The sequence below is a fragment of the Apus apus genome, chromosome 5, assembly GCF_020740795.1.
Source record: "Apus apus isolate bApuApu2 chromosome 5, bApuApu2.pri.cur, whole genome shotgun sequence".
In the NCBI taxonomy this organism is placed as follows: Eukaryota; Metazoa; Chordata; class Aves; order Apodiformes; family Apodidae; genus Apus; species Apus apus.
Window position 1 is genome coordinate 8,208,742 of NC_067286.1, and position 12,233 is coordinate 8,220,974.

The 12,233-nt window shown below is 37.4% G+C and overlaps 1 protein-coding gene across 4 annotated transcripts in view; it reads left to right on the forward strand.

The window, feature by feature from the left end:
- HIPK3 (homeodomain interacting protein kinase 3) overlaps positions 1-12,233 on the forward strand; it is an 89,735-nt gene that overhangs the window by 69,524 nt on the left and 7,978 nt on the right. For all 4 annotated transcript variants that reach the window (XM_051620590.1, XM_051620588.1, XM_051620587.1 and 1 more), the window contains 9 exons: positions 2,175-2,294; positions 4,185-4,271; positions 5,158-5,342; positions 6,118-6,277; positions 6,655-6,778; positions 9,888-10,009; positions 10,179-10,303; positions 10,411-10,572; positions 11,341-11,637. In XM_051620590.1, the coding sequence (XP_051476550.1) occupies positions 2,175-2,294; positions 4,185-4,271; positions 5,158-5,342; positions 6,118-6,277; positions 6,655-6,778; positions 9,888-10,009; positions 10,179-10,303; positions 10,411-10,572; positions 11,341-11,637 (1,382 nt within the window). The remainder of the gene's footprint in view (positions 1-2,174; positions 2,295-4,184; positions 4,272-5,157; positions 5,343-6,117; positions 6,278-6,654; positions 6,779-9,887; positions 10,010-10,178; positions 10,304-10,410; positions 10,573-11,340; positions 11,638-12,233) is intronic.

Consider the following 12,233-nt stretch of genomic DNA (forward strand, 5'->3'; position numbering starts at 1 on the left):
CTCAGCTTTTCTCCATTTTAGACAGGTAGGTCCTTATGACAGCAGTCGCTTATGTTGTGCTGTTATAGCCCCAGGCCAGCATGGCTTGACATTTAGATATGGCCAAGCAGTGCAAGTAAACAGCATTGTCACTGATAACAGCCACCTTCCGGGATGCTGTACTTCATGTAAAGGACTACGTGGATTAGAGGTTAATCTTGATGCCCGTAAGATTTTCTGCTTGCTTTGCAAGTGAACGCTGAGTTTAAAAGACCTGTAGTTAGAGACAGACGTATCATTCAAGTTTACTGGAAACATCTTGTCTAGCAACTTGTCTGATCTTCATGTTGGAGAAGTTGTGGAAGAGGAGCTGTAACCCCCTCTGCATGAGCAGGAGTTACCTTACTTTAGTCAGCCTTGTTGTTGTGCTCAAGCAGGTCTGCAAAACTCCGTGAAGCAAAATTTGCTTCAGGGTTTTCCTCAGTGTACAGAGTCCAGCAGTTGTAGGAGATGACTCTCAAGGAAATTCCTTTCCTCCTGCTACATGGCATGTGTCACGGAGTAAATGAACAGACAGGGGCTTTGTGCAGCATTTCCCCCTGGCATGTGGCAACCAACGCGCTAGCCCTTGAAAGGAAGCTCTTAGTTGTTGTAATAATTTGTGATTATAACTGGTAACAGCTGGCTTTCTCTGTGGAGAATAGCCATGTCTTCTGAGCTTTAATACTCATTAAAAAGAGGCACAGGTGCTTAACTAATTTTTAAATAAATGCATTGTCTCCCCCCCAATTTCTAAGTATGGTATGCTTAATAAACAACTAAATGATCTAGAGAGAGTTCTGGTCAGAGTGGGATTCTCTTTGCTCTCTGATGTAGGGAATTACAGAGGATACCAAATACCAAAAGCTGCCAGTGCTGTGTTTAGTTCTCCCCATTTTGGTCTTTAACTTATATTTCAGCAGAAGCCTCATGTGTACCTTTCCTCTCTATGGTTCCTCTGCTTTTCTCAGGTGTTCCTAGCTTTGTCTTCCATTGAATTAATTTTATTTCCCAGTTTCTGGTTTAGTGTATTTCACTCCTCTCTGCTTTTTTTCCTTACTTCCATTCTCTCTTGTTCCCCAGCTGCTCCACTTTTTCCAAGGGTTTTCCCACACCACCAGCCCTCTTGGGAGGTGTGTGATGTGGGACTCTGCCCAACGCCCTTCAGCCCTCGCTCCCCTTGGGTCTTCAGCTCTGGCCGCTGAAATCCATGCTCCTTCCATCCAAACCTGTAACAAGCTCAGTTTTCAGTTATTGCCAGTTATTCCTCCAATTTGTCTTTTTTTGAAGATTTTTTTTTTTCCAGTTTTTAAAGAAGTATTATTTTTGGGATAACTTCCCCTCCCTTATACAGTGAGTTAACATTGCATGCACAGTAACTAAAACCACATCATAGCATGTTGTTTCAAAAGATTTCTGTTCAAGTCTTGAATTTTTACTATTTTAGGTAATAATTTCTATCATCAACTATAAGGAAGGTAGTGAAAAATGCATAGTAAATTATCTTCTAAAATAAAGGCATGTTAATTTTGGTGGAAAAGAGCATCTGACCATTTCACGTGTAAAGTTAGTCCGTTCCCATTGCAATCAATAGCAGATTTTCTGACATGAGGGCAGTACCTTTTGCTGGATGCCTAGAGGTTTTACACACACTCCCTTTCCAGCTGAAACATTTGCTTGAGATGCAGGTGTGTCAGACATGTAAAAGACTGATGCTCTGGAAACAGCAGATAGGATTTTTATAGCATTGTGTAATGACTGTATGCAAAAAAAAAAGTCTTCAAATTTCTGTATGCAAGCAGAGCACTCCTACTCATTTTCCTGTTTAGAATTAAATATTACATTGAGGATTTGAATGGGTTGAGGAGTTTATGACAGCCACTCTTTCCTTTGACCAAACTTTAAAAGCTTGCTTATATAGGTCACTTGAGAGGTTTGTTTATGTATGGCTTTCTCTGAGAGATAGAGAGAGTAGTAGCAAGGACTCAATGTTAGGTTTCTCTCCTATGTAAGATGGAGTTGTTGAGCTACAGTGCTCTGAGGGTGGTTCACTTGGCCTTTTTTAAAATTAAATGCCTAAATTTGAACTGTGTGGATCAGATTTTGCAAATCAGAGGTAAATTCTTTCCCATGTTTATTTTTTTTTTCTTCCTCAGATTCGTTACATTTCACAGACTCAAGGTTTGCCAGGAGAGCAGTTGTTAAGCATGGGAACGAAAACTGCAAGATTTTTCTGTAGAGAAACAGATGCACCATATTCTAGTTGGAGATTAAAGGTAAACAGTATAATATAGTAGAAAACAGTGTATTATATTTGCCATAAGATACTGTTAGCTGCCTTCCATGCCTCCTATGATTTTTATCAGTCCCTGCTCTGTATCCTTTCCATTTTTTCCATTCCTCAAAACCAGTACTCTAAGCTCATGGCCACGTGTCCTCCCAGCTGGCTGGCCCAGAGGCAGGTCTGGAGCAGTTGCCAGGCTATGGTGGCTGGGTGGCCAGTGCATGGTTGCCAGGTGAAAAGTGGGTGCTGAATTGCAATTAAGCCTTGTATCTCCAGAGGTAATAAATGAGGTTTTCTGCATGTGCTCGATCACTCCTTTTCACTTTGCTTTAAGGAATTCGACTCTGAATCTCAAACTGCTCCGTCAAAATTTGTTCTAAACTGCCTTCAGGACCACAAAAAGTTCAAAGGAGAGAGGTGATTAACAAACAGTATGACTGTGTGCAACTCATTTTGTTCAGATCCCATGCTGAAACAGTCTCTGTTGGCTGAAAGCTGCAATACAATGAAAGCAGGCAAAGTTAAATGTAATTTTATGGTCTGCACACCTTCCTTTTCTTTAAGCAACATTATTGCACAGGGGCTGTAAGCAGAGGTTTAACTTCTATGCAAACGTGTTTTTTTTTTTTTTAAATTGTACTTCTTAATGACGCTGCTTCACCAAGTTCAAGGAGGACTTGGGAAGTCAGGAAACGGTTATTACAGTTGACATAAAACTTGTGCAGCAACAAACAGCTGAGGAGCTCAAAGCACAAGTTGTGAAACTGCAGCAACTTGGTCAATCCCCGGCGGGTGTTGGGCTGGGTGGCTGGGGCTGGTGCTGCCCTGCCCTGACGCTGCCAGGTTGGCTTATGTAAGGATTCTCCAGTTACACCCCTGATTGTTCCAGTTTTCTGTGTTTGTTTTTGTTGTGTTTTTTTTTTTTTTGTAGGCAGTTGATCATTAGGTGACAGTTTAGAACTGGCTTCTCTGTATCGGAGGACCTAAACAAGTTCTTGGCGAAACAGCTCTCCCCGTTTTTAGAAGCTGTTATCTTTCAGAGCTTAAATCTCTTTCCAGCAGAGACTAAATGCTGGTTTGGGGTGGTATGGACTGTTGGTCATCACTTGCAGTTTTTGTCAAAGTTTAATTTAGGGAAGTTGTCTCTAATCTGTATGCTAAAAATTTATTTTCCCTGCAGTCCTGCCTTGCCTCCTGCAACATGGGCACTTAAAACCAAACCTGCCTTCTGGTGCTGTCTTTGTTGAAAGAGGAAAATTGTAGCAAAGTGGTATTCCAGCTCATAAATCCCTGATAGGTGATCACATTAATTCTCTGGGATTTAATTGCTTGTTTCATTTTTCAGTATTTAAAATGCTTACACCACCTGTTTGTTGTGCAAAGAAATAGAATGATAAAAAGAACAAAAGAAAGGAGAAACAAAGAGAAACTGAATAGAACCGGCCTGGTTTTTGGTTGGGTTTGTTTGGTTGGTTTGATTTTTTTTTTTTTACAGTGATATGGTGCTAGTGCTGTTTGGAGTTAAAAATCTGTATTTTAGGAAATGTGTAAAATACAAATAATAGAAAACTTATGATAGATAGAAACATAAGTGCAAGGGGGAGTTTCATTAAATAGTGTTTTGCTGCACTTTCAGCACTTCTTATGTGATTTACAAACCATCCCTTGTCATCCACTACTGTGATCAGTCAGACATGAAATTCAGGAGGTTTTGTATTTCAATGTAGAAAATGAAAGTAGTCAGAATAGCAACATACAAGTATATACTTGAAATATTATTTTTTTAATAAAAATGTTTATTAGGTGAATAAATATGCAAAGTTACTTTGTTGCTGTGTCATTTCTTGTCAGCTTCTAAACTTAGCTTTCCTTTTTTTTTGAGACATTGGAGGAGCACGAGGCAGAGACAGGTATGAAGTCCAAAGAGGCCAGAAAGTATATTTTCAACAGTTTGGATGATATAGTGCATGTGAGTATTAAAGCATTCTTCCTTTGCAGAAGGAATGTGTGATTTTAAAAACACTTTGCTAGTTTGAAATGCACACCTGTTAGAATATTATTTACTGCATATCAGTCATATCCATTATTCTCTACATACATTGCTTGAGGAAAATGTCTAGCTATGTTAGTGCTTTGAGCTTTTTATAAAGATCTTCCTTTGTCATTGCTTGTTTTAAATGGTAGTATTGGCCTTGTAGTGGGGAGAACCCTTTAATTTTATGTATAAATATACTTTCTCTTCTACCTTGTCTGTCATTGTGGGTAAAAAAAGAATGCATATGAATCCTGCTATCTTAACTATGTAATTTTCAGTATAATTCTCCTTTCTTAATAATCTAATACTCAATATAATGTTTTTTTTCTTCTTCTTCTTTTTTAATAAATTAGCTGTTTTTGCACTTTAACTTTGTAACTCTCTAGTCAATAACAAAATGAAATTTTCATTCTGTTTCATATCCTGAAAACAGAATCAAATCTGTTTGCAAGATTGGCATGAGTACATGTTTGAAATTTTTTTTGAAAGCTACCTCTGTAGTTTTAAGTTAGACCATATAACACTTGTTATCCCAAATATTACTTTTTATATTCCAAAACCAAGATGGGAATGAAGCCTTCAGGAGTTTTTAGCTGGCAAGGGTGCAAGGGGAGTTGTGTGTGTGTTTGTGTGTGTGTGTGTGTCTGTGTGCGTGTGGAAAGAAGTCATCAACTCCAAGCCAACCGTACTGGGCTAAGCTGGCAGATTCACTGTGCCCCACATGATAAAATCACTGAATATTAGTACTTTATGGCAGAAAGAATTAACAGAGTTAAACCAATATGTGTGTCTTCTGTCTGACTGTGTTGTTCAATGCCAGGTGAACATGGTGATGGATTTGGAAGGAAGTGACCTGTTGGCAGAGAAGGCAGATCGGAGGGAATTTGTCAGTCTGTTGAAGAAAATGTTGCTGATTGATGCTGATTTAAGAATCACTCCAGCTGAGACCCTGAACCATTCTTTTGTTACCATGAAGCACCTCCTTGATTTTCCTCATAGCAACCAGTATGTAACACAGAATTATTATTTTTTTAAAGTTCAGTTGCAGTGATTCATGTGTATTCCAGTGTTGTTTCAAATATCAGAGGGAAAATGTCATTTTTATTGTGTCAGAGAACTCTTTCAAGTGTTTGCAATATTGGGCACATCTACTGGCTTGAGGAAACTGAATAACTGTGTTGTGGGTTTTGTTTTGTTTTGTTTTTCTGAAAAATAACATTTAGAACAGTACATTTTTAAGTTAGCATTCGTATCCCTCCTTGATAAAATTCCAACACTGCAGAAACTTGGCCTTAATTTTTGGAAGTATGAAGAGCCTTACTTCCTGTCAGTCACTGAGAACTAGTGTAGGCATTTCCTTTTGAGATTAACGTCTCAGATGCTTTTTAAAATGCATTGGCTGATATGGAATATGTTGAAAGTTTTCTTGCAGTTGTGGAATTGAGTATTTCACTGTGGATTTCCTAAAGTGCAAGCATTTCACTGAAAGAGCTTTCCATCCATTTAATTTGCTCTTCTTCCTGGTTGAATGCAGTTGTGAGAAAATGGTGTTAGATGGAAGGAGCAGGAAATAGCAGTGTTTTTCTTTAAAATATGCATTACCAAGGCTTGACATAGTAATATTGGTATTTCTTTTTCAACTTTTGTGTATGATGCCATTCTGGGAAACTGGGAACTGAGGGTTTTGAACTTTTCTTTTTTTCCTTGCTCCGGGGAATTGTTTTATACATCTGACAACATGTAATTCTAATTAAAGCTACTTATTTTCTGGTTTTGATAGAGTGAAGTCCTGTTTTCATATCATGGATGTATGCAAATGCAGATCAAATTTGTATGACTTAAGTAATCGCAATAAAACGTCACTAATGAGACCAGTTGCCTCAGGCAGTGCAGCTAATCTGACTGCAAACTTTACCAAAATTGGTCCAGTAAGAAGCCAGGTAATGACTTTTATTTTTTTTAATTACTAATTCTGCTCCTGTAGTTCCTCTAATTAATTTCGTAATTAAAAAGGTTCATCTTGTAGGTGAAAAAGTATTCTGTCTTTTACTCTAATTTTTCCTAAATGTTTTCTTAATCAAACGAACAAACCTTTAGAATTCAGTGTTTCAAAACTTAAGTTACAAGCTGTTGTTGTCACAGTGTTGTCTTGTAGTGCCCTCCGGTGGCCAAACGGGATTGCTTCCTATGAAACGTATTTGGAACGTTAATTCTTAAAAATGATTTTAATTGTTTATTACATTAGATGGTGGGAGAAGTGTGTGAGAAATTTCCATTCACAGTTGTAAGGGTACCTGTATTTAATTTGTTCCCGTAGGCATTAGCTGCATCTGCCCATTCCATTTTGCACCAAGGAATACCACTGCAGGCAGGAACTGCTCAGTTTGGTTGCAGTGATGTTTTCCAACAGGCATTGATTATATGTCCTCCAACTATTCCAGGTATGTTTAACTGTGATGGTTACAGTTCCTGAACTAATGGCATTATTGTCTGTTTGCAGTATTTGAGTTTTCCATTATATCCACTTAAACTATATATTTAAAATAGCATAATTATGCCATAAAAAATTATCATCATGTGAATCAGATCCAGATAAATTGCATCTTTCTGAAAGAAATAGCAAATTGGCATCTGCATAAAATGATTTAAGCAATTTAGAGCCCATCTTCATATGTCACACACATATATGATGATAAGATGTAAACATATATGCATCTTGGATAAAATAGAGGACACTGTGGAAACTGAAGCAAGAAAGGAGGGTACTATGAAAGAAAAACTGAGAGGAAACAAGAAAGGTGAGAGGAATATCAGTGGTGTGGTGGGCTTTAGGGGTTTGTTGGTGGCTTTTGTTTGTTGGTTTGGTTGTGGTGCAGTGTTTGTTTTTTTTTTTCCTTCAAGTAAAACAAATCCCTAGGGTATCCTGTGGATAAGGGTGAGAAAATACAGTAGGTCTTGTGACTGTTCTCTCTGGACAATAAAGTTGAGATTTTTTAATTGTACTTCGGAGTGAATGTTAATGAAAACATCTGGAAACTTGGGGCTTTATTTAAGGATGCAACTACCCTGCATAAACAATGTAACGTTTACTGTCCTGTGGTTTTAATGCTGGACAGAACTACCACAGCTTTCTGATGGCTGAAAAACAGAGCACTAAATCTTTGAGAATCTTGATTGCATTGTGCTGTGAGGCAGAAAGGGTAGCCTGGCTGAGCTCTCCAATATTATAAAGGATAAGATTGTTTCGGGCATACAATTTTGTATTTATGGAAAGAAGTAATTGGCTGAGGGTTCAATTATCAGAAACATCTGGAAGATTGTGAGGTGGAAATGCCAGCACGGAAGTATTTCTGCAGTGTAGAAAATGACCAAATAAGCATGTGTATTTCTAGGAGGACAAATAGTACTGTAGTTGACCTTTGTTTCCCTAAACAAATTCATTTGCATAATGCAAATGTAGGCCCTGTTTTTTGGAGGAGTCTTCAAAACTTCAGGTAGATTTCAGAATATATCTTGTAAAATTTGTTTTTTTGGTTGTGTTTTGTTTTTTTTTTTCCTGTTGGGCTGATCAGAAAGAAGCGGGTGAAAACCAGCTGTTCTTACCCTACAAATAGTAATTTATAGAGAGGGAAAGTTAGCTTATATTGTTTACTTATTGGGTTAACTTGATTATAGTCTGCATCTGCAAAGACGCAATTTATCTGTCTTGGTGATGTTCAGCTTTATATTGAGAACAGATCTTGAAATGAAGGAATTTATAGAAAGTAGGTTTTTTTTGAAGAATGACTTAGATTCCTCCTTAGATCTCCCCCCACAGTTTGAAGTTCTAGGAATCACACTAGATTCACATGGAAAAAAAACCCAACAACAAAACACTTTTAGCCTAACCTTATAGCACAGGAAGTCTTATCTCTTTAGATAAAGACAGCAGACTTTATCAGTAATGTTATTTGTAGCTGCTGCATCTCTCTTGGCTTTCAGAAGCTCATGAAAGCTCTAAGTGTTCACCATGCAGAATGTAAGCTTCAATGAGCTAAATGTGTATCTTCATACAGATTTCCTTCTGAACTCTTAGAATGGCTAAAGAATTTCTTATTTAAATTGTATATATGCATATATGCATATATAAATATATATGCATATACATATATGCTTATCCCATAATTTAAAACCCTGATGTTTTGATTATACCCAGGTGAGTAAAGGGATTATAGGAAAGGAAACATTCAGGCAAATACTTCTTCCATGATCTGTGTGTTATATTCTTAGTATGATGGTAGATTTCCAAATTTAAGTTCTGCTACAGCTTGAATGAAGGGAATATATTGTTTTCATCATGTAGGTGACAAGTTGAGTTGCTGGCATGGAGATAAAGGAATATTAATGGTACCTGGCACTGTTTCAAGGTTTCCCTGCTCTGTTGAATATCTGAAGTGCTAAAGCTCTCCACCTCTGGCAGAGCTAAGATGTTACTGTTCTAGATGGCTGTGTGGAAAAAATTAGTCAACAGTATTTCAAAATTAAAAGCTTTGGACTGCATGGTTATAACTTAGTATTGTGTTGCAACATGAAAGAATTGCATCAGATGAAGGTTTTCTTACATCCTTTATTGTAAAGTTTAAAACACAAAACAAAATAATTTAAGTTTAGTAGTTCTTTAGTGGTTATCTCCAAGTAGCTGTTGGTTAGACTTTGACTAAAGCACAAGAAGCAAAGTTCAGTTAGAAGATGAAATTAGTATATTTGCCTAGCCAGTATTATCTTCTTGCATAGCTATTCTTTGGCAATAACAGCTTAAAAAAAATTGTCTTTGATTTTAGTTTAACATGTTTATATTAAAAAATATTTTTAGTAGTAAACATTGCAGCATTGCTATATGTCTGTTAGTTTCTTGTGACAACAATAAAATCTATATGGAGCACGAGATGCATCTTTTCCCTCTTATGCTATTGTGGTAATAATCCAACAGTTCTACAGTTTGCATTATTTTGATGAAGGGATGAGTAGGATTATGGATTCTACTGCAAGTATTTGATGGCATAAGCAGATAATTTTACATTGTTTCCCGCAAATATTTGTTTGCTAACATATAGGGGCTCTATAAAAGCTGAGAGCAATGGATATCTGCAAGCTGGAAATACAAAGCATGAGATGTGCAGGACTCAGAGAAGCTTTGAAATTCAATTCTGCTTACTTTTGTCTGCTTATTTCAAATACTTTTAATGTAATTTGTGATAAAGGATAAATGCTTAGCTTTGCAGAACTTTCTGCCAAAATTATTCCACTTTCTAGTAGTTTCCAAATAGTAGGTCTTGGCAGTGTTTTTTTTCTCGAAATAACAGCATCAAATATTTGTGCAGATAAGTAACAGCACAAAAATCTTTTAGGTGTTCGTTTATTTAGCTTGAAAGTCTGAGTTACAGAATTAGATTATAAGCACATAAAGAAAAGTGTTAGGACGTGATCCTCTGTGTTTGCATTTTGCTCAGAAAATATGTGCAAGACTAGTGTTTTGCTTAAAGCTTGGGTATGTGCTTTTCTCCCTGGCAGGAATTCCTACAAACCCTAGTAAACCCACCAGTTTCTCCCTGAGGGTGGACAATGCAGTTCCTTTGGTGACCCAAGCGCATGCAATTCAGCCGCTCCAGATTCGAGCAGGAATCCTTTCTCAGGTTGGCTTACTTTAAAGTAAAAATCCTACCTGTTTTATTATTAGTTACGAAGTATTTTTGCCCTGTAGAGTTCTGTTGCAGTCCTTCTCCTGTTTCGTGCTGAGCTACAAGCAGCTAATGTAAATTCATTCCTTCCCTGTATCATGCAATCTTCTCTGCTTCTCAACAGACGTGGTCGAATCAGACCCAGCAAATACTGGTTCCTGCATGGCAGCAAGTAGCACCAGTGGCAGCTCCTGCTACATCTCTGGCCTCTGATCCTGTGGCTGGCCCACAGAGGCTTGGAGACTGGGGGTGAGTTCACATGGTTTTGTGCAATACCTTAATGCCTTTGGTTTAACAAGATCTCTGGGTGTGATGCAAATGACTTGCAATTTAAAACCTCCTTTTTTTTTCCTCAGGAAAATTATTACCCAGGGCACCCATTACAATTCATTGATACCACAGCCTCTTTTAACACATCAGATAACCTTGTCTGCCCCTCAGCCAATTAGTGTGGGCATTGCACATGTTGTCTGGCCTCAGCCTGCAGCTACCAAGAGGAACAAACTGTGTCACAACAGGTTGGTACAATATTTCTGACATTCAAAACCAGTGTATCTGTAGTTGCTGTTCAGCAGGCAGGGGAACAGCCTGTAAAAGGGGCATATTTGTTAGTGACAGTTGTAATGAAATAGTGATTTCCCCTTTCTCACCTGAGTTTTCAGTGTTATTTAGGTAATAGAGACTAGATGGAAAAATGCTTGCAATAGTAAGAGGCTTTAGTTCCTGTTGATTACTATGTGCCTATCATGATAGCAAAGTTGTCTTTATAGCCTTTGGGAAGGTATAAGAACATAATGAGGTAGCTCTAATGAGATATCCTAAGCTTATGTGCATGAGGATGTATCAGGTTTAGACAACTAAAAATAAAGAGATACTATATAACATGGTTTCAGTATGTCTTACAGTGATCTTAATAGTCCTTCCTTCACTGGTGGCCAAAAATACTTTAGCTGCTTGTGGCCAGGTTTTGTTTGCTTTCTTTCACCCAAATGGGATTTTAGTTTCTTTTTTGCTTTCTAAGAAAATAGGATTTTCAATGTATTTTATTCAATGTTGTTGCAAATTTTAGTCTTAGATATTACATAGTTTGGGGGTTTTTATTAATGCCTGAAATGATCTATCCCAAATATTTGTGACTGTGTTTACTGGTTTATGTTTTTCTTTGTATGAGTTCTGAAAATTGGTGGTTTAGCCTACATTGTTTTCCTTGGTTTTTTTGTTGAAAATAGTTTTCAGGCCTGTTGCTAGAGATTCACTACATGTCAAATGGTGTGTTTTCTTCGCAGGAGCAATGTGTTACAAAATACCAATATCCAAAATTCAGCCTTTATATCTCCAAAGATACTTAACCTGAAGGCTGTAAAGAGAATAAGCTGTATAGATGCACAGGACAATCATAACTCAGAGGGACAGGAAAGTAACTGTTGTGAAGCATCGGTCAGGCTGGACCCTGATTCATCTCTGTCAACCAAACAGCGCCAGGCTATCTTCATTGCTGGCTCCCCCAGCCCAGCAGTCAGTGTCATCACCATCAGCAGTGACACAGATGAAGATGACATAGGACAAACACATTCACTGAGAGAGTAAGAATGTCTACTTTTAGTAAAGTGTTACTTCAAAATAGCTGCATTAGCACAGCTGCTGTATTTTGATGCGTCTCAGTTAGGAGAAGACAAACAAAGCACTTCTAATCAGATTTCACTAAGAAGTTAACTCCGTACCAGTATATTATTTGGAAGTGAAAAATTCTTTCAAAAGACTGCCACATTAATCTGTGTAAGTTAGATATTTGCAATAGGAGACAATTTTTTATTATTTTGTAACATATTTGGTCAAATGAGAATACTTCCATGTCCAGCATACCTTTGTTTTGCTTAATACTGCCATACCCTTTTTATTTGTTGAAGATCAGTCTTCTGACTTTGTATAATCAATGTTATCATCCTAGCAGTAGCTTCCATTAGATCACATGACATAACTAAGGGTAAAAAATACTTCTCTAACAGTATGTAAAGGTGTGCATTTGCATATAAAAGCAGATGCTGAGCGTGGTCCCCCAGAGGAGTTTTCTTTCACAGAGCTATCAAAGAAACATGTATCATTTTAAATGAGGGCTTAAAAATTTAATGCTTGTTTGACTTTATTTTTGCTTGTTATGATTTTGAGCTGGAGGAACTTG